Source organism: Acromyrmex echinatior, chromosome 7, assembly GCF_024713525.1.
Source record: "Acromyrmex echinatior isolate Ae372 chromosome 7, ASM2471352v2, whole genome shotgun sequence".
Lineage (NCBI taxonomy): Eukaryota > Metazoa > Arthropoda > Insecta > Hymenoptera > Formicidae > Acromyrmex > Acromyrmex echinatior.
The window spans coordinates 7,909,643-7,936,214 of NC_141858.1; the positions used below are offsets into that span (position 1 = coordinate 7,909,643).

The following is a 26,572-nucleotide window of genomic DNA, read 5'->3' on the forward strand; positions in this document are numbered from 1 at the left end:
TTTGACAGCCCAAGCTTACTTAAATTTTCTTAATTCTCAACTTCCAACATTGTTGCAAGTATTTCTGAATGATGATGTATAACGTATTTATTTCCAACAAGACGGTTGTCTATCTCATAACGCTCGGATTGTTGTTCAATATCTAAATTCAAAATACGGAATACGTTAATTTTGGACATTTACGGACCAATTCCTCAGTCTCCCGATTTGTCACCACTAGATTTTTTTCTATGGAGTCATTTGCAATCAATAGTCTATGCGGTATCAATTAAAAATATGGAACATTTAAAGCAGCGAATCTATAGCGTGCGAAGAAATTTACCGTGACAGCATTATAGAAGCAATGAAAATTTATTACATAGAGCAGAATTGTGCCTACAAGAAAATGGACTATAATTCGAACACTTATTGTGATATGTATACATATATGTATATACATTCTAATTACAATTAAAACTTTTACGTAAATAGAAATAAAATATAAAATAACGATAAAAGTAACTAGTGAAATCATTACCATTACTCTAAAAATATAACTACGTTACTATGAACGTTATTCAAAAGAAAATGTAACGTCGTTACTCAAGCGTTACCAAAAGAAGTAATTTGTAACGGTAACGACGATACAAATAAGGCGTTACGTCAACCCTGCTTTTTATATATCTATTTAATATTTAATTTTTAATATTATATATAAATATATATATATATATATATATATATATATATATGTGTTATGTTAAGTGTTATGTGTTTGAATATTTTAATATTTATTATTTTTGAATATTTTTAATATTCAACATAATGTGTTATATTTTTTTATTATTTTTTTCTGTTTCTTTTTTTTTTAATGGAAAAACTTTTCTACAGCATTATAATTTCAGTTTTTATTTCTTGATAAATTAAGAAATTCCACATAAATATATAGAAAATGTATACGCGTGTATATATTGCAATGCCAGTTTAGAGTCATTTCGTTTCGCATTTCGCCCATGGGATATCCCCATCCCCCCTCGGGATCCTCGAACATATCACTGCGCAACAGTAGCTTCTAGCATGTTGTTCGAGTGCACGGCGGATGTTTGCAATCTTGAAAGTGGTTTGGAGTGCATACTTTGTATTTTGCACTTTTGCTGCCGGCATCCGGCATCCAGCACGGCACGCGATACAAGGAAGGAGAAAGAGAAGAAACGTAACAATTGCACAGTGCACAATCCACAGATTTGCGGGCTGGAGAAGGGGAAGAAGAAAAAGCTGGTATATACGACATGAGTATATGTTTCATCTCCGTTATTACGTACAATATATATATATATATATATGTATATATATATATGCTCTACTATTACGTGATCGCAGAAAGTCCACGCAAAATACCACTGATTGACGTCAGCAGCAGACAGTTCCTCGTCCGTGCCTCTCTCTTTCTCCTCCTCTCCATCTTAAATCTCCCACTCAATCGTCGCTACCACCACCATCATCTCGGCACGACGTGACGGCATTTGACTCATCCGCTCTCGTTCTTGCTAACCTGACTTTATGCTCCAAAGGCTACGCGCGATAGTTCAACCGTCGCGCCAGGGCTGCCAGGACGGTGCAGCTAGTAACGCACGTAGCTCGACGTACGCGAACTCGACTTTCGATTGTCGACACCGAGTACACTGAGATGGCACCGGCCCTCAGCAAATTCGCCACCAGACGCACCCTGGCCGGCGCGGTCGCGGTCAGCACGCTTATCTGGATACTAAGGAACCGCAGAAGGTGGACGAGTAAAAAAACCAAGTGAGTATTGCGCGTCAATCTCCATTAACTCCATTTCGCTTCAATGAGTGTATCTTTGAGTAATGTTGAATGCTTGCAGGAACCAATGGCCTGTTAACAATGACATTCAGTATATTATCAAGGAGGTAAGAATGTAAAACAATAGGTCTTTGTTGAAGAATTCTGAACCAGCTCCGAATATCACAATTCATTGACGAGATTGGTTTAATATTGTTTCAACATTCGATGCTTTCAATCTAAACACAAGTCGACATAAATATCATTCTATCTTTCTTGGTATTCCGTTCAGTAAGTAATAAAGGATAATTGTTGAGTTAACCTCCTCACCTCCGATTATATTATAATTAAGTCTTGTTCGATTTTTTGCACAAAGTGAACGAATCTAGCACAAAAAAAGTCGCTTTGCCTCGCGAATCGAGATATTGTTATACTGATTCTACAATCGGTAATTCTAAGTCTTAGCAGGGAAGTTGATTAATAACCAATTTGTACTAATGTTCTTCTTCTTCTTCTTCTTCTTAACTTAATAGCCTCCGAAGATAGTAACGATTGATGTTGATTGGTTAACTTCATTAATTAAGCTATTTCATCGACTACAGATTCATTGTAGAATCAGCATTAAAGTTGATGGAGCTTCAGCAGGTTAGAAAATCTGTCATATTGATGCCAGACGGGATTAGACATTTTCCCGAAAAGTGGAACATTGATACCAACGAAAATTTCTAAACGACAATTTTAATTTCTATAAATTGCTAATATTGTACAACTAGTCATATGCAGAGTTGGACTGCGAATAGCTTCTTAGTAATCATAAATCAGAAGTCAGAGATTAAAAATTGATCAATCACAGTCGTCAATTTTTAGATTTTGACTTCTAATTTATGATTAATGACTTATTATAGAAGGGATTCCATTATATGTATAATACGTATATAATATGATAAAACGTACGTGTGTAACACATATAACATATGATATTATACATATAAAATCATATATAAGATGTTATGTTTAATATATGTCCAACTCTGCTCATATGTGATTTTTCTTCTGCTTTAAAAATAAATTCTCTGCTTTAAAATTATAAATTATTTTCTATATAATTTTCGTTTTTATCATTTTCGATTTATAATTTGTTTTTAAAGCAGAGAATTTGTATTTTAAAATAGAGAATTTTTTTTAAAGCAAACACGTACATAATCAAACCAATTATCTGCTGTAAAAACAAAAGATATGTAATGGTATTATATAAAAATTATGCAATAATATTATGCAAGGAGTAAAAATTATATAGAAAATAATTTGTTTTTAAAGCAGAGAATTACATATGTTAAAAAAATTTTCTGAAAAACTGATAGATTTTTTGCTACTTACGTAATGCAATTAATTTATAATGTCGTAGAAAATTTATAATGTCTAGAGGTTAATACCAACATTATTTCCTCCACTTTTTGAGAAAATGTCTTATCATAGAAGGCCAAGATCATAGATAGGTCTATTTTTTGTGGCTGCACTTTCTGAATTGGTACACACTATGCAATAAGTTGAGTGAAACAAATATATGTTTGTTTTCACTTCATTTTATTGCCTGGTTCAGAATGCAGCAATAAAAAAATAGACCTCATGTAAATGAAGTTAGAATAAGATTTTTTGTTTCATAATTACACAAATTCTCGGCTTCAAAAACGGATTCTCTGCTTTAAAAATATAAATTTTCTACTTTAAAAACATAAATTATCCCTCATCTCCGATGTTGATAAAATTAGGCTGATTCGACGCGTTTTTGCACGAAATGATTGAATCTGGTTAAAAAAATGTGTCGCTCTATCCCGTGGACCGAAGTATTAATCATGAAAATTGATAATTATTCAGGTTAGGAAATCTGTCCCATCGATGGCATGTGGAGGGATGTGGAAAAAATATTTTCTCTGCTTCAATTACATAAATTCCCTGCTTCAAGAAACAAATCTCTATTGTAAAAATAAAAATTACATAGAAAATAATTTGTGTTTTTAAAGAAAAAAAATTGCATTTTTAAAGCAGAGAATTTGTGCAACCCTTTATACCGTCAATGTGACAGATTTCCTAACCTGAATAACTTTAACAATTAATATTTTGGTTCGCGAGGCAGAGCGACATTTTTTTTATCAGTTTCATTCATTTCGTGCAAAAAAAAATCGCGTCAAATGAGACTAATTTTATCAAAATTGGGAATTTGAGGAGATTAAATTCAACTATGAAAAACAATAATTATCCTAACAAAGCAGCACTTATGTCAATTTATACAAATAGAAAACATCTGTTAGCATGCATGGAAATATTAGGCCAATATTTTGTATCAATAAATTGTGCGATAAATCTTCGGATGAACTACTCCTCGTAACAAAAAATTATTATTTATTTCTTTTATAATTTTGTCTCTTGAGTGCGAATGTGATAATACAAAATGGTACTCACTCATATTTTTGCTGCTATATTGAAAAAACTGCTATATTAAAAGAGAAGTTTTTAACGATTATCTTCGAAATTGTTCATGTTACAAAAAAGTTTTAAACAAAAAATGTTTATCATCATGTTTTCTACAAAAAGGTCCCATACGTAATGAACATATACTCAATACTTTAATTGGTATATTTAAAAAACTGATAAAAACAGGCCACCCAAAGTTTGAATGACGCACCTTAACTGAATGAAAATTTAAACTCGACAATGAAGCGAGTAAAGCAAGGTCCATCCTACCTCCTCCCCTGGAGTGTTCCAAAATTTAATCCTGTCAATCCTTTATTTTTATTTAACATTCGGTGACCAACAAAGATAAAATGATACTCGGAGTTGACGGAGTTGAATTTTAGAACGCAACTCTGCCAAGGGGAGGAACGATTTTCCATGCTAACTCAGGTGAAAATTTTTCTTATAATTTTTATACGAATTGGAACATTTTTCAAAAATACTCAGAAATATTCGAAAAGTTTATATTTTCTCTCAGAATTTTTCATGCATGTGAATTCTGAAATATTTTGAGATTTCTTATCCCATAATTAAAAAAAAATATTTTAAAATTTTTTAGATTTTATAACATTTCATCAGAAATTATATTTATAAAAAATCTTAGAAATCTCTTATATTTCATAATTAACATATAAAAAAAATTTTGAGAAAAGATGTTGATTTTCTGAAAAAAAGATGTAGATTTTCTGAGAAGTGTTCCAATTCGTATAAAAAATGTGAGAAAATTATAAAATTATATAGACATTCTGGAAAATTATATAAAAAATTCCGAGAAAAATTTTCACCAAGGAAGGAAGGAAGGTTCACTCCACTCTCCCTCCCCCTCCCCCCCTCTGCTAAGGCGCACAGATTCTATAACTGTACTGTTACACATGAGTTTCGACTTTCCCTGCAAAGCAACTTCCACCCCACCTCTTTTCCTGCCAAGGAGCGAACTAGGCAGAGGGAGAGTGTGCATTAAAAAATGTTAATTAAATAAAATTTGCATTATTGGACTTTGCTTCACATTGTTGAGTTCAAATTTTCATCCATTTAATAAGACGTATTTCGTAAACTTTGTATGGTCTTTTTTGTTTTTTACAAGGACATAAGTCGTTCATTCGAAGGTTTATCTTTAATTGTGCTATTATAGGGAATATAATAAATTGAAATGAAACAAACTATATCCAAGCGGAATAAGAAGCGATAACATCAAAATGACATTAAAATTATTGAAAAGGCATTATAATTGATTGAAAAGTAACTTTTAATAATCATTTGAAATTATTTTGACATTATTTTGATGTCATAATATAAATTTGTATTCTGTTTGATTATCCGACTTATTGCACTAAGATATATATCATTTCTCTCTCTCTCTCTCTCTCTCTCTCTCTCTCTCTCTCTCTCTCTTAGAATTTTCTTTTGAAAAAGAACAAAACTAATATGTTTATGCAAAGATAGGCCAAGATCATACTGATTATGTATCCTCCGCAGGAAAAACCAAAGAGTCCCAAGGCACAGATCAATGCCGTCTTCTTCCGTAGGCTCTATCAATTACTTAAAATCGGTATCCCTGGTGTATTATCACCAGAGTTTGGTTTTCTACTTTTGGTGGCGACCGCCCTAATTGGCAGAACTGTGTGTGACTTGTGGCTTATCAACAAGGCTACTTTGTTAGAAACGTATGTGCAGTGTTTCTAATTATTGATGGTAAAAAATTTCATCTATCTGACGCAGAACTTTGTTATCAGGTCAATTGTCAACATGAATAATCTATTATTCAGGCGATATTTGCTCCATTTATTTGGTTTAGTACCAATGGTAAGTCGAGTTTTATTGACACAGCCTACTTGAAGATTATATATGGCATGGTAATGGAAATCTTTTTATTGCCAGAGAGAGAAAAAGACATTTTTTTTTAAATAGTTAATAATGACTACGTTCTACAAAAAAAGCAGCTTCGCAGCTGTTGCAAAATTCTTTAATATATGATTTATTTATATTTTCAAATGCAGTGAAGAATTAATAGTAATTAATTCCATTGTGTTAAAGAATTTTACAAATGTTGCAAAGCTACTTTACTAAATGCGTTTAATATGTTAATGTTCCATATATTAATTTATTGTATTAATTTAGATAGCGATCGTGAACAACACACTGAAGTATGCTTTAAGCGAAATGAAGTTAAGGTTGCGTACGAATATCACACGTAATTTAGTGGATGATTATCTTAAGTAAGTAACTGATATATATATTTCATTGTTAATTGAACTTTGTTCGGTTTAAAACAATAGTCTTACAATTAATGTATTCATTATCGATGCTTATATCTTAGCATAATATTTGACCTATTGTTGTATAGTGTTATAAGTTTCCGCTTAAATAATTTATCACAATAAATTTTACTTATATCGGAAAGATAAATGAAAATGTTATTAAGAAACTATAGTACTTAAAAATTAATTCTTGTTTTCATAGAGGCTTTACCTATTATAAAATGAGTAATCTGGATAGCCGAATCGCGAATCCGGATCAGCTGTTAACTACAGACATTGATAAATTCTGCGAAAGCTGTACAGATCTTTACAGCAATATGGCGAAGCCTCTATTGGACATTGGTCTTTACGTATACAGATTGACAACTACTCTTGGCGGACAGGTACGTGACATAAATATTTATCTCATTTATGTCTATTTCTATCAATGTAGATTAACGTTAATTTCAATTTAAATTACTCTTCATTTTTTCTCATTCTTAGGAGTAGAATATATTGGTAGAGATGGACATTAGTGATTAGCATTTTATCACTACAAAGTAATACTACGTTTTTACTCAATGCTACGTCTTTACAGACGCCACTTGTTATACTCTCGTATTTAGTGATAGCTGGTACCTGTTTGACTCATCTTCGCAAGCCTATCGGGACAATGACTGTCAAAGAGCAACGATTAGAAGGAGAATATCGTCATATCAATTCAAGGTTGATCGTTAACTCGGAAGAGATAGCGTTTTATGGAGGAAATAATAGGGAAAAATTGACGCTGTTAACTAGCTTTCATAAACTTGTGAGTGAACTTTGTTTCCGAATATTATTTCTATATATTATATATAGAATAATATTATGAATAATATTACTTATTTTTGTAATGTTTTTTTTTGTTATAGGTAACTCATCTTCGTAAATTCTTGGAATTTAAGGCTTTGATGGGCGTTGTAGATAATTATATTGGAAAATGTAAGACACGATTTATATTGTGACAAAAACTTAACAACACGTGTTCATTTAATTGCTGCTTTTACTTTCTAATATTAATCACCATATTTTCTGTCAGATTTTGCCACTATAATCGGCTTCTACGCAGTGAGCATACCTTTCTTCCAGAAGAACCATCCTATACTTTCCGGCACGCCTGATCACAGATTCAGATTGTACTATACTTACGGTCGGATGTTGGTGAAATTGGCTGAGGCGATCGGCCGATTGGTGATAGCTGGTAGGGAATTGACGCGTTTGGCGGGATTCACAGCGAGAGTCACTGAGATCAAAATAGTTCTCGACGATTTAAACGCTGGAAAATACGAGCGAACGATGATCTCAGATTACAAAGACAAAGTGATCGGTTATCCTGGTAAAGGCAAAATTGTACCACGCGACAACATCATACGGTTCGATAATGTTCCCCTAGTGACGCCGAATGGAGACGTGCTCGTCAAGGAGCTGTCCTTTGAAGTGAAATCGGGAATGAATGTACTGATTTGCGGTCCAAATGGTTGCGGCAAGAGCTCTATGTTTAGAATTCTCGGCGAAGTACATACTTTATTATCTTACCATTCTAGTTTATTGCTATTGTTTTATAATGTCTTTGCGAACTAATTTTTTCATAAACCATATCGTAATGTACTTGATTCTTTTTAATATCTTTTCTTGTTATTAAATTAGTTCTAATATGAAGAATGATAAATTAAAAATTGTTGTTGAATAATGTTTTAGCATAGTAACAGGTTTATATTTCTTATTGATTTTAATCAATTCGAATCGTAATGTTTAGCTGTGGCCGGTTTGGTCTGGAACTATTACAAAACCACCGCGTGGTAAGCTCTTCTACATTCCGCAACGTCCTTACATGACACTGGGTACATTGAGAGACCAGATCATATATCCTCACACGAAGGAAGAAATGAAGAGACGTGGTAACATTACTGATGAGGACTTGAAGAAGTTCTTAGAACTAGTACAATTAACTCATCTATTGGACAGGGAGAGTCTCGTCAACAATGAAAAAGAGGCTTGGGACGCAGTGGCTGATTGGATGGATGTCTTATCGGGTGGCGAGAAACAACGTATAGCAGTGAGTTCTTTTTTCTTTTCTTATGCCTTTTCTTAAGACTGACATTTATCATTGATTTATACACCGAGAATCATCGTATCGATGATTCTCAATTTTTTTATCGTTAATTTTGAAAGGAAGGATGCATGAAGCGATTGTACGCTAATTAATTATTAATTATTCTTAGATAATAATTTAAATGTAAGACAATAATTTAAATGTGATCACCGCGCTGCGCAATAAAGAGCGCAATGCAATAATATTTATTAAAAAGTTATGAAATAATCCGAAGTTCTAAATAATATAGTTAAAAAACGTTGACTGTGATTCAAGTCAGGAACATATAAAACAAACTTAAGACAGTAAGACATAGCAGTAAGCAAATCGGCCATCACAATAGAATTATTTTACGTTCTCTATTGTGATTAGCTGATGCGATTACTGTTACGTTTTACTGCCTTATATTTTTGTAAATGCCATAAGCTTTATACTTAAATCCACTAAAAATATATGTAAGTCGATATTAATACGTATGTACACAATCAAAGAGTACAATGTAATAATTGTAAGAAACCTCTGTATAATATAAATATTGTCTGTATAATATAAATATTGTTATAAGTATTTAAAGATCGATTCCGAAAATCGATTCTTTTTTTTTTAAGAATCGGCATCACTACTTTCGAACCTGGGCAAATTTTCGTGACTATCAATGGGGTTCGGGGATAATTGAAGAACGATGACGTTACCGACAATGAAAATTTATGATTATTATCATAATAAATATTTCGATAAATATTAAATTCGTGATTTTTTATTATATAAATGTTGTGATTTTTTATTATATAAATATGCATTATATAAATATGGCACGCAAATTTCCACAAGCGGCGACCGTTTTTAATGATACCTCGTCGGTGACTTATATGAAATATCTTAATATTTTGTTTGTATCTTATATCAATGATCTTATCGATGTTTGTTTTTACTATCTTGGATTGCATTAAAATCTTTCTTTTTCCGTTTCATTTTCACTATCTGTCAAATATATATTTACTTCATTTTCAGTACAAATGTACACTAATTCAGTTATAAAGATTATAAAGAACAGACCTTTTATTATTATTGTATTATAATTATTACTGATGAAATATGATATAATTAATACTGATAAAGCATTTTTTAATCTTAAGCTTTTGTTATTTGTAAAGATGGCTCGGCTATTTTATCATAAACCGCAATTCGCAATTCTGGACGAGTGCACGAGTGCTGTCAGCGTCGATGTCGAGGATTCCATGTACAGATACTGCAAAGAAGAGAACATCACGCTATTCACAGTCTCACATCGTCGCTCCCTTTGGAAGCATCATGAGGTATTGCTATAAATCAATTTTTTTTGTGTTGATCAAAAGATGTACTTATGTTTATTGTATAAGTTTTGTGACTTTTATGTTATTTTATCATTGCTTAATTTTCTATTTATTGCTTCTAGTACTACTTACACATGGATGGCCGCGGAAGCTACGAATTCAAGCCGATCGAGCAAGACACTTTAGAATTCGGATCGTGAATTCTTGCATTTCTTGCACACGCGGAAATGCGTCAGTACGCAAGGAATTTATCTTTCTTTTTCCTTTTACTTTACGATTATTCAACAATTCCAATAATTTTATAGACGACATTTTATCTTTTAATTAGCAATTTTTGTAAGTATAAAGTATCACGACAAAATCGATTATTAAATATTAAATCTATATATAATTGCACAGGATGCCTTTATACAGAATGTATATGTACTGTACAGAATGTATGTATTATACAAATGTAATAGTGATAAACGCGGCGTTGTCGCGATCATTTTTGGCGCTATCGTAAATTTCTTCGCGTAGATATGTAATCAAATCTGCCATGCACAAAGATATATTATATTTTTCGATTATTATTTTTCTACAAGGTAATATATTTTTGATAATATATTGTCATTGTCGAAGATACATCGAGCTTAGAACGTATATGATGTTATCATATATAAATGACGTATAATACTTTTAGATTTTCATATCCCTAAGGCATGATGGAAATATGTTAGATATATTCGTTTTCGAAACGAATTTCATACTGTTCTGCGCATAACCAGATGCGGCCATTTTAAACATTTGCATCGCGGTAACTTTGACGTGACGCAAAGTGATATTTCGCGAAAATGAGTATGTGTCAAATAAAAACGTGCACAAATAGTTTCATAAAAAAAGATGTAGAAATTTGCATTTTTTTCTAAATTATGATAAATTGTAAATCATATGAATTATTATAAATTATTAATAATTGAAATTATTAAATTTAATTAATTTATATTATTAAAATATTTAATTAAAATTATTATTTTTATTATTGCACAAGATAAAATCAAATTTATTATTATATTATAAATATGTAAAATATTATTGACATAACGTCAACTTCAAATAATCGCGGCAACATGGCAGCTTCTGGATATCACTCTTCTTATGTTCAAAATGTGCAAAAGCATACCTAATATACTTTCACTTATCGACATATAATGGGTGCTTTTCATTTGTGATGCATTCGAGGAAATACTATTAGCGCTACTTCTGTCATTCTATCTTCATTGTTTATCAGACGTAAAGCAAGGATAGAATGACACAATAGCGTCTCCGAATGCACCTTTGATGACACAAATGTCGTTGCCATTCTCTGAATGTCAACAAGGATGGAACGATACTTGTGTCAATTTGTGTCATCAAATGGAAAGCACCCAGTACTAGACGGAGCATAAAACTCTAATCACAATGCGAGGCAACAGCGATAGCGATAGCGATAGGAATAGAAGAATGCAACTTATGAGAATACATATGTCAATGCACATAGGAACACGGAATAAGACAATAGTGATAAATTTCCGACGAATTGGAATTCTGTGTCTATCGCCTCTTATAGCCTACCAATCCAGATTTTTCACTTCTATTTATATATGCTATAATCTTGAAGTGGATGGAAGAATATACTACAGTCTATATACGAAGATTGGCATTTTTTATTTATTTCATTGTGCAACGAGAGACAATTATATATCGGTTATTTCTATAGTATTCCTATTGTTATTCTTATCACTGTTGCCTCGCATTGTGTTTAGAGTTTTAGCATCGAAACCCTAAACATTTTGACAGACCTAAGCCGGTTGTTCCACTTTTTGATAAATTAAACAAGTAAACTTTACCAAAAGGTGGAACAACCGGCTCCTAGAAAGAGATAGAAGGAGGTAGAACGATGTTTGATAGAGAGAATCGAGGGAGAATGGAGCGGAGAGTGTTTCTCTTCTCTGATTTGTAGTACAACTTCCACGAATGTGCATGTGTGTATATGTACATGTATGTTCCATCACATTCCTACTATCGGCCTGTTCTTTTTGGCTAAACTTTTGCATCAATTCACCTTTCTTCCTTTTCTCTCTAGGAGGAAAGAAGAGGAAAGAAGATGAACTGCAAAAATTCAATTAAAAAAAAAACAGGCCTCATATCTGCTACTCACTTCAACTACCCTACAAATGGCGGCTTCCGGGTGAGTCCGTTCCACTCACCCTCGATTCTCTCTGATGTTAGTATCGACCAATAGGACAATAATAGAAAAAGAATTCAATATTTTGTCGCATGCTCCGTCCAGTACAATAATATGTAATAATAAGGCTTCCATCATGCCTTGAGGTATAAAACAATTGAAAAACACAAGCAATAGGAACAGAGAATAATAAATTTTAACCTATCAAAAACGTATATTCCTGAATACAGAGTTTCTGACAGAGGTTGAAATTTATTATTTCTTATTCCTATTACCTGTGCTTTTCGATTATGCATTAGACTTTACTGTAAATCATAGACTTGCATAATGGACCTTCCATTGGAGACGTAAGGATAACATTAGAGAGAGAAAGAGCAGTTGTTAATCGGATACTTTCCTTATTCAATTGTGTAATATGTGACTGAATAAGTAACAGATCATTCATGTTTCTGTTTTTTCATATGTGTCTTCAGCTGTCATGAATGCGACAGCTGAATAATCTATTATATAAGTCTATGTTGTAAATATATGCAATTTTGTAGTGCTTAGAGTTTTCCTGTGTAAATTTAATTAAAATGTTGGTGATGAAACGATTAGCAAATACTTGCCAAACAAATGATAAGGAATTAAAATCGCGAGATTTTATTAACAGTTATATCATATCGAAGAAAAAAAATGTGTGTGTGTGTGTGCGTGTGTGTGCGTGTGTGTGTGTGTACATGACAGAATTTACTGTAAAGTAAATGTTTTGTAAGAATATAATTAATCGTTATGTGTAGATCACATATGTTACACTTGGATATCTGAATTGAGCCGAAAATTATAACGATATTGCTGGACAATAGGAAGATTTTATATAATGAGGAAAGAGCAAATTAAAATCGATAAAGAATACATACAAAATAATATGGTGTAAAAATTCAAGGTGAAACATTTCCGTGAATGCGCAGTAGAGTGAATTTGGACCTGAGGTATATATGTTCTTTGGCTGAAGAAGACACTTTTGGAACTTAAAGTGAAATAAGTATATATTTGATATTAAAGCAAAAGCGAGAAAAAGTCCTAGTGTAGTGCAGAAATAAAAGTAGACCTCTTATTGGTTGTTTCTAATATATTATTTTCAGTATGACTATCGCCATTATGCGCAACGTTTCACCTTGTCTTATATATGAATATATTATAAATGCAAAATAATACTTCGACGAACTGTAATTGTGATTCTTTCTCTTCCACATATTGCATTGTAGAGTATTTCTTTTATTTAAAGTTATAACAAATGACAGTAATCACTTCCGTTGATACTTATATGTACACATCTAAATAGAGTTTAATTACTTTAATCTATTCTCTCTGTAATAACTTTACCATATTCCGAAATATTTTCTCTATTTTACAACGAATCATTTGCTATAATTGTTAAGAAAATGCACAATGGATTCGGACTTAATATATATTTATAATGAGTTCGAAATGAAATAAAAACTAAAATCAAAATATTTTCTTAGCAAAAATTTCTATGAAGTTAATATATGCAAAGATATATTTTGTGAAGAATAAAAGAGATTTTTCTAATCATGTATGTGTAAGTCATTAACAATACTGTTTGATTAAAAATTCATAAATCCTTTATTTTTAGAAGAATTTCCTAAAATGCTTAATAGACGAAAAACTTGATAATTTTGAATTCAATTTTTGAATTTTGATATTTTTGAATTCAATTTTCATTAATTTTTATAAATAAAGAGATAAAGTTATACCAGTACGAAAGATTTATTAAAATATCTTTTTAAATTTCTTTAAAACACTTCATTTATGTCAGGTAAAAATATTGTTTGGTACATGATACAAATTTTTAGTTGATACAAAAGTTGTTGATTTAGAATACTTTTTCTTTGTTTTTTTATGAATGTATCTTTTAAGATATAATACAAAGTTTTTTATTTTTATCAAATATTTTTCTAATGTTCTAATTATAGGTATATATATATATATATATATATATATAGGTTTAAATTATTAAAACTTCCAATTTGTAGCTATATAATATCATAAGTTGACCTTTTCTCCCTAACATTTAATTTTAATATCTAAAAAAATTTTCACAAAAATAAGAACAGGTACATCCGTTCATTTTTTAAATTTCATAACATAAACAGCGGTGTCCGTTTTATGAGAAGAATATCTTATTAAAAAAATCTTTTAAAATTAATTTTTAAAAGCAAAACATGATGAACTCGCACAATTATTTCAGAAAAACAACCAGGACACGGCTGTTCCTGCTTTAATTAGCAAATTAATAATTAATTATAATTACAGTCAATAAATGCCGATTTAATTAATTGGCATTCAAAAATCACTTAACTTAATGCACAATTTATAAATATCTAATTCGTTACTTCTGGTCTAATATTTTCTCTATATGTGTTAAACAATAAAAATTAATAATTCTAATATCATTTATTTATTACTAGACTAAAAAAAATTTACTAAATTTTAATGAATATTTGTTTGAATAGTACTAAATATTTATTAAATGTAAACATATTTGATATAAGAACCATTAATTTGATTTAAATATCATTTTTTTATTGAATAAATACATTCATTTACCTAAGTAAATGACATTACAAATATTTATTAAAATTTATTAAATTTGTTTTCAATATAATTAATAATTCTATCTATATAATTAGTAATTCTATCTATACTAAAGGATCGCAGGTGGTCGTTATAATTCGAATAAATTGCGCGTCGCGCTCGGTCTGACTCGGTTCGCGTTACATTCTTTGGCGCGGCGGCGCGGCGGCTCGACCGCGATCGGTTCGACTCGGCTCACGTCGTGCCACTTCGACCGCACACTCGTCTCGTGGAACGGTAGACGACCGGATTGGGTATTGGGTCTTGGGTCTGGGAATCTAGCAGAAGCACTGGGAGCTCTGGTTTTCAGTTTGCTGATCGCAGACAGTCGCAGGATTCGAGTGCTCGAGGGAGGATCGTCGTGCGTATTGTGCGTATCGTGCGTGCTGTGAATATACATGGAGACGTAGAGTGTGCGCGCGCGAGAGAGAGAGAGAGAGGGAGACCCACACGGAGGATTCTCGAGATAGGAGAGGCAGAGAGAAAGGAAGGAAGAAAGGAGAAGCACAAAGTCTGCCGTTTGTCGAAGGAGCGTGGCAGGCGAAGCGGAAAGAGAGGTGGCGGGGGAGACTCGTCGCGTTGTATACGTAGTGTGTGTCACACAGTGCCGTCGGAAAGAAAGAGAAGGAGAGAAGTAGAAGGTGGAGGAGGAACGAAGCAGTGATCAGTTCTCTCCCGAGCTGAGGCTAGCGAATACTCTGTTATCTATATCGCGCTAATACTTTATAGCACGCGTTGCTATCGATCGCGTTTGCCATCGCCTCGCCAGTCGCCTCCGACGTTGCTTTTTTTTGTCCTCCGTACCAATCTCCTCGCGTATCTCCGTCGTGCGGTAGGCGGCAGGCGGCAGGCGGCTTGCGGACGCCACGAATTCCGCTTTCCTCTCGCGTCGCGTAATACACCCCTCTACTACTTGTCTCTACTCTCCCTGTATGTCCTTTTCCCCCTCCATTACTCCGTTTTGTCCGTCGCGCTTGTTGTTCCGCCACCTCCTGTCCTCCTCTTCGCCGCGTGTGCGCTTCGCGCGGCGACGGCCACTCTCTTCGAGTTCAGGCAGTTCGAGGTGCCGGCTGCCTTCGCTCGTTCCCGTCTCCCGACGTTCCGTTCCGTGAGAAGCGGGAAGGGAGGAAGACGGCGACTGGCGAGGCGGACAGGCGGCGGTGGAGGTGGTGGTAGCGGGAGGAGTACAGGTGCAGGTGCATGCATATAGACGGCGGTAACGACGACGTACGTGCCGCACGAGCACTGTAAGCACGGCGAATACGTAGAGAGTCGGAGAGCGCGTAGGGGGGGACAAGGGGGGGGAGGAAGGTGAAGAAGAAGTCGACGGAACGGGCGAGGCGAGGAAAGAGGAGACTGGAGAAGCAGAAAGAAGGAGGAAGCAGGAGGAAGCGGTTAGCGGCGGCGGCGGACGGAGAGCGTACACGCGAGTGCGTAGCGGCGGAAAGCGTTAGTCGTGAACGCCAGTGGTCGACGTCTTCGTCCTTTGACTCGTGACTCGTGACTCGTGCACGGTCGAAAGTTTCTTTTGTTTATCGCCGCGCGTGCAGAGTGTCGCACGGATAAATCTCGACGATAGTCTCCTATCAAGCAATCGTGGCAGGATGGACGACACCGCGGGTCCACCGCGAACGTCGGACGTAGCGTCGGCGATGGGAAGTGAGAGCGACGACGCCACCACTACTACCACCACCACCACCACCACCACCACCTCGAAGATGCGGACAGTCGACGACGACGACGCGAGTGCCGCCCCCGCTCCCGCTCCCGCATCTATCATCGACGACGCCGCTGTCGATTCCGTCGAGTGTCGTGACCTGGGCTCGATAAGAACCGCGTCCCCGGAGCCTGCAGCTGCTGCTGCTGCTGCTGCTGCTGCTGCTGCTGCTGTTACTACCTCTTTTGCGACGACGTCGACGACGACGCCGCATCCGCAGCTGCCGCCGGCACCGCAGCCGGGGTGTGGCTGCGTGGCCGCGGCCAACGCGACCACCGCGGTCGACAAGGACGAGATCACCGTCTGCATCACGCCGACCACCGGGGGCCAGTTCGAGCTCGCGGTCGACCGCAACGATACCGTGGAGAATCTCAAGAAGATCATCTCCAAGAAGCTGAAGGTCGCCAAGGAGCGCATCTGCCTATTGCATCGCGAGAGGTGAGTGCTAGCCCCTTTTCCTCTTCGCTACCTTCGGAGAATTCTTAGCGCGATTTCGGCGATCTCTGTCGAGAATGTGGAGTTGGAGCAAGGAGAAGGAAAAGGAAGGGAATAACTCATGTGTAAGATCTCTAAAACCTAAGTGATACGTCACGTATCTTTTTACTATTCCAATCCAAGTAATAATAGTTTTAGTTTTTCTTCAAAAATATTCTCTCAATGAAGGTCTTCAACCCAAGTAATTGTAGCTTTAATTCCCTTTCAAAAAATATTCCTTATTTTTCCTCGAAAAATACAGATAATATTTTTCTTAACGTTTTTACTTCTTCAAACATATTCTTATAAAAGGTCTATCTATTCCAGCCCAAATAGTGGCAGAGTTTTTGACATTTTCTGTCAAAAATTAATACTCTTTGAACAAAAATTATTATATCAAATTAAAAATTAAAAATTAGAACCCAAATGTGTGTGCCAAATGTGTCTTTATTCCTAGCAAATTAAAAAGTAAAACCCAAGTGGTACTATCTTTATTATTTACTTAACTCTAACTTACATGTATCGTTCGTGTAAAAGATTTGATATTCGTGTATACTAAAAAAAAGGGACAAGCCTAATAATAATTACTAAATATTGAGTGAAATAATGTCAATCAAATGTTTGGGTATATAATATAACAAAAATAATTTTACTTGTAATAATATTTATTTAGTACAATAATAAATGTGTGTGTTACCAATCGTTTGGTAATAATCACTAAATATTCAGGAAAATAAATTTTTGTTTATTTTTAAACATTTGAAATTATTTCACTCAATGGTAGTTATTACCAGACTCTTTTTCATTGCACTGAAAAAATTGAGTAAAAATAATCGAGCCTAAGTGAAGGAGAGACTAAAAACTTTGAGAAACTAAAATAATTTTAATCAAATGTTTGGTTGAGGATATAGATATCAGTCTCTGTTGAAATTGAAAATATATACTTTGATATAAATATGAATATATATATAATAATATAAATTACATACATATTCATTACAGTTCATTAATATGATATTTAATAATGCAATTTTACGATTTCAATGAAAATTTTCTTATTTTCTCTTAATTATTTTTTAAAAACATGTCTATTTATATTGAAATTATTTTTAACTCAGATTCTAAATTGTCAAACTTTTTGTCATTATTTTAATGTCATTATTTATATGTATATAAAAATATCTGTAATACTTTCATAATTTTTTTATTTTATTGAAAAATACGTGCAATCTTCAATAAAACTAATTAAATACTTTCTAATTTTACTTTACCAAACATTATCTTATTTTTCTAATTATTATCAAACGGTTGATTATTGTTACATTTGATAATATTTACTAAATATTGCAACGATACGCTAAACAAAATACATTTAATAGCTATTACCAGACTTTTTTTCATTGCGCGACTCGATTCTTTTAAGTCGCACTTCGCGTTTAAAATGGAACAAACGGAGAGGAACAGGTGACATGACATGGATAAGCGCAACTAACAAAAACATGTAACAATGAAAGATTGCGGCCCTTCTTATTTTCCATTATACAATTAGCTTCACTCTACTGTTTTTCTCGCCGAAAGCTCAAGTTTATTACATCTTGAGATAAGCTTGGACTCTTGGCAAGAGATAAAAAAAGATAAATGTACGCGTCTGAGAAGGTGTTTGAAGAGAAAGTACGTAGTCGAGAAGAATAGATTGGAGATCTTGATCGCACCTGAGGTTTTAACTGCGTCTTTTTATCACTCCCCGCTCTTAATTCGAGACAATTGCATTCCGACAACAATCACTCGGAAAGAGAAGCTTTATATTGGAAAAATACTAGGAAACGTAGTATAAAATTTAGCTGCATTGTGAAAAGAGTATACAAAATTACATAAACAGCAGAGATAAAACTTTATTTTTATCTGATGAATCAGCAGACTGCAGTACTCAGGACCAGCCTATACTAACTTGCATGGTACAGAAAAATAAATTCCAAAATAACAGAAACGGACAGTGTCTAGATTGTCTAGAATGCGACTTAAATAAAAAAATTAGCAAATTAGGGAAATTTACAAAAAACTTCAAAAGAAGTAAAAAAGTCACACGATTTTCAATTCATGTACACTCGTTTTATTGCTATTCTGTAAGTCCTGAAACACAATAGTTATAGTAAGTCTTGAATAAGGAATCAACCAATTCATAGTCGATTATTCTCTTTATCTTCGATTATGATTGGCCAATATTTTATGACTTAAGCTTACATCTATTGTGTTTCGGAACTAATATTTTACATGTATGTATGTATATATATATATATACATATATTTTTTTTTTAATAGACTGCAATTTATTTTTCTCCTTTCTTTCCAAAAAGCTTTGAAAAATACGTTTCTTGACCATGGCGGTTTTATCACGTTCTCTACGCGTGGAAATGAAATGAAACGAAACGAAAGGATACGCGTACTCGGTGAACCGCGGCAGAAAGGCACCAGGCTAGGCGTAAAGAAACGTAAGGCACGGGATGAATCACGAGGAATTATCGTCGGTCAGCTGAAACGTTCGTGATATCCGGCGACGTGCACGACGAACGGTGTTTGTCTCTCTCGCGAGCGCGAGCTTCGAGTCGCTATCCCGAGGAGACGTCTCGAAGGTGGAGACGAAGGAGAGAACCGTCGCGACGCCCAGAAGGCCTGGACGCGGCGTGTGTTTCGCTTGTCGCTTCTATTTTTCCCACGAGCGCGACGTGCGTTCGAATCGGACCTCGCCCCATGCTTCGGCTCCGTAAAGAAAGAAGAGTAAGAGTGTGCGAGAGAGAGAAAGAGAGAGGGGAAGAAGGAAAGGCAGAATAGAGACCCGAGAGAGAGCGAACGTGTGCAGACTCGTCCTTCGTGCCGATGCACGCTTTTGGACGCTGAGAAGAGCAGAAGGAAGAGGAAGGAAAGAGAGAAAGAGAAGGACAAAGTGCATGTATACGCCCGGTGTGTACGATATACCGGGTATCTCAGAATTAGCGGTCGATACTTTAGCAAAGAAATTAAAGGAACAAAGCGATTTAATGTTTGTTTGTATCAAAGTAGATAAATTTTTATCTCGATTTAATTTACTTTCTGTCTTCCTCTAGAAATTTCCTTTCAAGAATTAGAAAAAGATAAAGAGAGTAAAGTTAATCTATATGGACGAGGTCATCTGTATGCGAAAAGCGAGCTGATGTATTTTGATTGATAAAGATCAAATTAAAAAAGAAATACGAATTTTGTCATCTTAATTCCTAGATAGACATTCTTATTATCTTTGGATATTATTATTTCGATAAAATTTTGCTTCTAAAGACCTTGAAAAATTCGAGGGAATACGACGAGATACTAAAATGATGATTTTATCATTTCGTTCGTTTATTGTTGTAGATAAAAATATTCTTACAAGCATGTGTCGCAAGTACGTTGAGTGTATCCAGATTTAAAACGGGATTTTCAAATTTAATTGTGATGTTATTCATTTATTAAATACACTCAGGAAGAAAGTTATACGCAAGCAAATTACACTGTTAACTTCATAATGTCAAATCATACTCAATTTGAGTTATTTTCAATTATTTCTATAGATTACCACTGCTTCTACTTAATATGTACTTAATTCAATTAAAACAATAGGGTTAAATTTAACTCAAGAAGATGTATTAAATTAGACTCAATTCATTTATTATTTATTACATATATTAATTACAACTACGTACATTAATATGGATGATATTTGCTTTGAAACTAACTACAGAAATAGATTGATTTATATTTTAATGTACATGGAAGTTAAAAATAACAAAATGTTGTTTAACTTGACAAAAAATTGAATTATCTCTGCTTCTTTGATATCTAACAGTGCGCATGTGATATTTTTTCAATATTTTTATTTATTGGTTATAAAAATTTGACTATAGTGAAATATACATATTTCTGTGAAACATATTTCATTAATTATAAGAGAAAATAAAATAGATGGTTTATTTGTACTAAGAATAAAATTTTATTTTATCGTATTTAAATAAGGATTTATGTCAATGAAATAAACATTATATCTCATGAATAAATTTTTAATATCTTTTTCTCAGTGTATTATCGCTCGCTCGGGATGTTGTTAAATGCTAAAATATATTAAATAGGCAATGATCTGTCAGCCTTTATTATTAAATCGAGATTATCGCTTCTAGGAAATTATTTGAAATTAAACACTCATTTTACAAACTTTTTTGAAAGCAGAGCTTTCGTAGTTTGATTGTGGTGTTATTCATTCATTAAATATTATCGCTCGGAAATGTTAAATGCTGAAATGTTAAATTTGATACGTTTTTCTCTCGGCCCTTATTATTCGAAATTGAACACGCGTTCCAGGAAACTTTTCTGTAGTAGCACACCGTCGCCGTTCTGTTTATCTTATCAGTCACAAAATTTCTCGAGTTTCCCAACGCAGACATCTATTCTTTCTGACCTTTTGTACTTCAGATAGATATTTTATTGTACAATATATACGCGATACCACAATAATTTGATTGCATAAAAGGGAATAAAGGTACGGAAATAGAATGGATGTATAAAATACAAAAATCATACTTTATATTTAAAAAAATTTTCTTCGTACACACATTTTACGTACATTTTATTAAGATACTTTATTAACATACGAATATTTCAAAATAATGTTGCTAATTTAAAAGAGAAATTAAAAGAGAATTTTCTAAAGAAGTAATGAAGTTTCATTATAACTTAAATAAGATTCCATAGAATTTTCGACGAAGGGAAAGGTCCTCCCCGGTTTTGCTTGAATACCGATAACCCCGGAGGCAGCGGTTGCTCCCCGAAGTATCGACCTGTTCTCCTGAAACCGCCTGTATACGTGCTTTCGTAGGCGTCCGTGGGGGCCGCAGCGCGGATCCATCCACCTCCACTACCACCTCCTGCCGCCCGCGTCGCTCCGCTTCGTACGAGTACGCGAGAGAAATATGGTAGAGTGGAAGGTTGGCATACCGCGGTGAGCAGCCGAGAAAGAAACGACGAGAGGAGAGACGAGAGACGAGAGGAGGTGGCGGAGGTGGTGTATAGTAGTATAGTAGGTAGAGGATATCTCGGGAAATTGCGCTCCTGTAAAGTGGAACAGTGACAGACATCTGCGGCAGAAAGAGACAGACAGACAGACAGACAGACAGACAGAGAGAGAGAGGCGAGAGAAGGCAAGACGGAGAAAGGAATCTATTTTATTATTCGGGGTAAGCCCTGCCAAAATGAGTATAACTAAACAGAAAAGAGAAAATGCAATCATAACGATAATAAGGAACGCTAAGATATTGTTATTTGACGATGTCAAGTAATAAGATAAATAAAGGTTGGTGGTAAATTTTGAGAAAAGTTGTCTGAAAAAAGCATAATATCGCAAAGTAAGCGTTCGTATGATAAGAAGATATAAAGCTTTCCCAGTTAATTTTTTTTTTGTTCTTCTTTAATTGTGCGGAAAATTTTCATCGATAAGTGAATTTTTTCATAAATTCCAGTTTTTTTAAGCAAATGTGTATAGCTTTTTCTGACACACGTCATTATTATTTCTTAACGTTAATCGGATAAGTGTGTGTTATATAAATTGATCTATAATCGATGTTTCGGTCATTTAGACAATATTGAAAATATTGCAAGATTATATAGACGGTAAAGTGATCAAGAGAGAAATGAATGGAAAATACTAAGAAAAGAATTATATAACTGAAAATTAATCTGACGAGAACAAATTCATTGAAGTGAAAGAAATTCTATTATTGATCAAAACGAAGAGAGAAAAAAACATTATATTACATAATTATTTTACATATATAATATTTTTAAAAATGTATAAATTTTTATTTTATTTTTCATTATATCACGGAAAAAATGATTTTACTGAAGTATCTAAACATTTAGTTAGATCTAAAAATAATTTTGTTGGATCATCAAAATAATTACATAGGAATTTCAAGCACGAACCAATACTACTAAAAATGTTGATATTTGAACAATGAGTTTGAGTGTCCTACATCAATATTTTGACGGTCCAACAAAATCATTTTCAAATCTAACTAAATTTTTAAAATCTCCAGCAAAATCATTCTTTCCATGTATATAAAAAACTTTTATCATATATAATATTATACATACATACATACAATTTCCTGCGCAACGTATTGATGATCCGCTTCTTTCTTTCTTGCTTGGTTGCTTTCAGTCCTCGGCATTTTTTCTTCTGACTCGTTCTCTTACGGTGCGTCTCTACGCGTAATTCCCTCGAGATCTTCGTCGTCCGTCGTTGATCCCACTCTCTTTCTCTTTCTCTCTCATCTCTCTCCTCTCTCCTCTCTCCTCTCTCCTCTCGTCGCTCCTCTTTGCCGCGTGGCCCGGCTCTCTCGACCCACTACTATTCGTCCGATTCGCTGCCATTCGTTTCTTTGTGCCTGCCGGAGCAGTTTCAGGCGCAGGTAGCATGCCGGATCTTTTTCCTCCTTCGAACAACGCGACGCACGTGTGCGTGCGTCTGTGCGTGTCCTCGCAGCACGCCACACAAGCAAGGCGTGTGTCAGTTCGGCAGCATCACAGCAGGAACATACTTGACACGTCCTCTGACGAGAAAATTCTTTCGAGTATTTCCGATAAGTATGTTGTTAAAAAAATTCTTTCGGAACTTGGAAAACGCACCGAGAATAGAGAATATTTGACGTACATCGAGTAAAATTAACGGAGCTGTTGTTCGAACAGGATGATTCGCGAACACCGTATTATTAGTACTTACTATTACTTTATTAATCTCTATTGTACCAATAGAGATTACGCAAGGTGCGAATCGGTTATCAGTTGAATGATAACCGATAACGCGAGAGAAGCCAAATGTCACAATACTTTCTCGCCCTTGATATTTTTATCTTTTATACAACTAAAGTGAAATATTTTATAATCTTGAGAAAAAATGATGTTTACATGCCTTTCTAAGTGTCTTATTTTGCAATCTTTGCGTTGCATCATCCTTATGCAATAATGGTAAAATGAGAAGATTACCGGAAAGAACGAAAATGTCAAAAGATATATCCCATTTATCTACATTTTTATTTACATTGGTTAAATAAAAACCACGCGAACGAACGATTGCGAGAATTATTTATATAGAGACATATTGTCTTAAAATAAAAAATATATCAGTTCCCGTTTTTCTCTCGTTTAATGATGATAGAAAGAGATCTCCAAGAGATGAAAAGAATGTTGCCGACAAGGTTAACATTTGAATTTCTATTAACCCTTACTTAACTCCAGTCTTTGAAACTCGTAATAGCCAGCTCATCGTTTGCAGACATGTAATAGTTTATCTATCTCCTCAAACTGTAAACATGTTCCGCATCGCGTATAGAAAAGAAACATCCAAAGAGATGAATAAAGGGAGCCTCGAAAAGCTCTCGAAAGCTTGCTTCCTATAAAGCAACTTTTGCAAAATTAGAAGATTAAAATTCTTGGCTTTGAAGAAGTTTAATATGCGTACATCACATGTACGCACAGTTTTGGAATACTACCGACTTAACAAAGCGTGTCAATAAAATTAATAATGATTTACATCGCTAATGTTAAATTACTCCCCCAACAAAATATTTAAGTTTGAAAGTCAAGACGAAAATACAAGAAATTTCAAAATATTATTGAAAGCGTTAGGCAAAACATGAAATTTTAAGATAAGGATTTGTGATCTTCCTACTTTTGAACAAAATCGTGTAGGTTTTATCTCTTTTAAAATGCATATACAGTGAGTGCAAAAAGTATTCGTACAGAGAAAATATTTTTTAAAAAAACTTTATTTTTAAAAAATAAATATTATCCAGCGAGAAATGAGTTATTGAATTAATGTCGAATCGATATCGACACGTCATCGTCATTTCAACACCAATTTGACATCGATTCGACGTTTAATTGACGATCATTTCTTGCTGGATTATTAACAATTTATTCATAAAGATTAAAATAGACCGTAAAATAGACTGTTTCATAAAATTATGTACACCAAAACGATGTGTATTAATTATAGAAAATATATCATCTGAAAAATAAGCGAAAATTAAAAATCGTATTGTTTTGATGCTCAAAAAATATTCGTACAGTCGAGGAATTTAGCTCCTAAAATCAGGAATACATGCAAATCTCATTTGTTTATGTTAGAACAGAATGTACTCATTGTATAAAATTGCTAATTAATATTTTCTACAAATGAGACTTTTTTATGAAAAATTTCCTTGTACGAATACTTTTTGCACTCACTGTATATAGACCAGTGCGTAATGCGAGTCCGCAGATCGGAGAGTGCAGTCTAGCTGGCCTCGTGAAATCCTTCGTTCTCGCCAACTGTTTTTGAATCTGACCCCAATATCGCCCCCCGCGAATCCACTTTCAGACGTTAATAGATAATAACGCGACACCTGCCACGATTGTCCCGCGATATCAGTAGCCTTCAGTAAAACGCGACATTGTCAACGATTGTGTGACATTCAGTCCTCGTTGCACGATTGCGTCACGAATAACGTGACGCAAGTGTGTCTTACGATAGTCTGTTACGTTACCATTTGTCTTTGCCCTATGAACTGTCCTCTTTACCTCGTGATCTCGCATATTAATTAAGTAGTCGTTGCGTGTCTACGCCCATCCTTTTTATCTCTGCCTTCACGACAGAATAAGATTACTATGAAGACTTCCTCCAATCAGAGACCGGTTGTAAAAGGGTCACTTTTGATTGGTCCAACATTTTCTGGTAATTCGCGTTAGTTTGAGTGAGACAGCACATATCTTTTCTAATTCATAGAATTTCGAACATGTGCGACACTCTTATAACCAATCTCTGATCCTTAACTAGTACTGTGAAAAATATTACATTTTTAATAAATCCACGTTGTGGATTCATTGGACCCCCATTTATCTATTTTCAATTAAAACTAATAGTAGACACTCACAATTAGTCTTGCATTGATTCTTATTTAAAACATAATTAATAAACTTTTTACCAAATATTTGATATCAATTCAATGGACCGACGATAACGGTTAAGGATTAAAAGGACCTTATTCGGAAGGCCATAATTCTCAAAAATTATCGGAAAATACGAAAACGCTAGAGAAATTTATAATATCCGTAATATGCTATAGTATTTTTATATATTTTCATGTGCGATATTTTTCGAAAATACTTACGACCTCTGAACTTTTGGTAGGCAGAGAGAGGCAGATTTAGAGATGCGAATCTTATGCTTAGTTTTTCTACTTGACGGATGTAATCAGAATCTGTTCTTTTTGCGAAACGAGAACTTTTGTAAAAAATTTACGTTGAATGGTGCGATACGCGCGGCTTTGCGTCACCATCAAGTGCGAATGTGTCATTGTGGGATTTCTGTTAGTCATCGCGTGTGCGCGTAGAAGGAGCGGACTTTAAGTGCTCGGGTCTGGCCGTTTATAGCAGGACAACAATTATCGATTATTTTTTTTCCTTGTTTGTTTTTTTTTTATTTCGCGATCGAAGTACCATATCCATATTAAAGAGTGGAATCTTTTA

General features: G+C 34.2%; 2 protein-coding genes and 2 long non-coding RNA genes across 7 annotated transcripts in view; 2 read left to right on the forward strand and 2 right to left on the reverse strand.

Moving 5' to 3' along the window:
- Positions 1-860: 860 nt before the first annotated feature.
- LOC147909137 (uncharacterized) lies at positions 861-1,510 on the reverse strand. Its single transcript, XR_015545646.1, has 2 exons — positions 1,378-1,510; positions 861-1,230 (listed from the first exon to the last, which is right to left on the reverse strand). It is a non-coding gene; the product is annotated as an uncharacterized LOC147909137 (long non-coding RNA).
- Pmp70 (ATP binding cassette subfamily D member Pmp70) lies at positions 1,459-13,752 on the forward strand. Of its 3 annotated transcripts, none has more exons than XM_011068644.2 (12): positions 1,459-1,782; positions 1,862-1,907; positions 5,767-5,954; positions 6,024-6,093; positions 6,409-6,506; positions 6,751-6,931; positions 7,126-7,338; positions 7,439-7,508; positions 7,606-8,081; positions 8,323-8,622; positions 9,813-9,974; positions 10,094-13,752. In XM_011068644.2, the coding sequence occupies exons 1-12, from the start codon at positions 1,667-1,669 to the stop codon at positions 10,169-10,171; spliced, it is 1,998 nt and encodes a 665-aa protein (XP_011066946.1). In that variant the 5' UTR covers positions 1,459-1,666; the 3' UTR covers positions 10,172-13,752. The 3 variants fall into 3 exon arrangements, with proteins under 3 accessions (XP_011066946.1, XP_087263849.1, XP_011066948.1); XM_087407723.1 differs by lacking the exons at positions 1,459-1,782; positions 1,862-1,907 and adding exons at positions 1,916-2,070; positions 2,313-2,424; XM_011068646.2 differs by lacking the exons at positions 1,459-1,782; positions 1,862-1,907 and adding an exon at positions 1,916-2,424.
- A 1,303-nt stretch (positions 13,753-15,055) lies between these two features.
- Positions 15,056-26,572, forward strand: part of LOC105153669 (uncharacterized) — a 54,726-nt gene continuing 43,209 nt past the window's right edge. For both annotated transcript variants that reach the window (XM_011068648.2, XM_087408238.1), the window contains exon 1: positions 15,056-16,969. In XM_011068648.2, the coding sequence (XP_011066950.2) occupies positions 16,419-16,969 (551 nt within the window). In that variant the 5' untranslated portion in view covers positions 15,056-16,418. The remainder of the gene's footprint in view (positions 16,970-26,572) is intronic.
- On the reverse strand, positions 21,576-26,483 carry LOC147909138 (uncharacterized). The gene is made up of 2 exons (XR_015545791.1): positions 23,159-26,483; positions 21,576-22,117 (listed from the first exon to the last, which is right to left on the reverse strand). It is a non-coding gene; the product is annotated as an uncharacterized LOC147909138 (long non-coding RNA).

Coding starts and splice junctions, on each gene's coding strand:
- Pmp70 (XM_011068644.2), top strand. CDS start 1,667: ATGGCACCGGCCCTCAGCAAATTCGCCACCAGACGCACCCTGGCCGGC. Junction 1,908..5,766: donor TTCAGTATATTATCAAGGAG/GTAAGAATGTAA, acceptor TATCCTCCGCAG/GAAAAACCAAAGAGTCCCAA. Junction 6,932..7,125: donor CAACTACTCTTGGCGGACAG/GTACGTGACATA, acceptor ACGTCTTTACAG/ACGCCACTTGTTATACTCTC.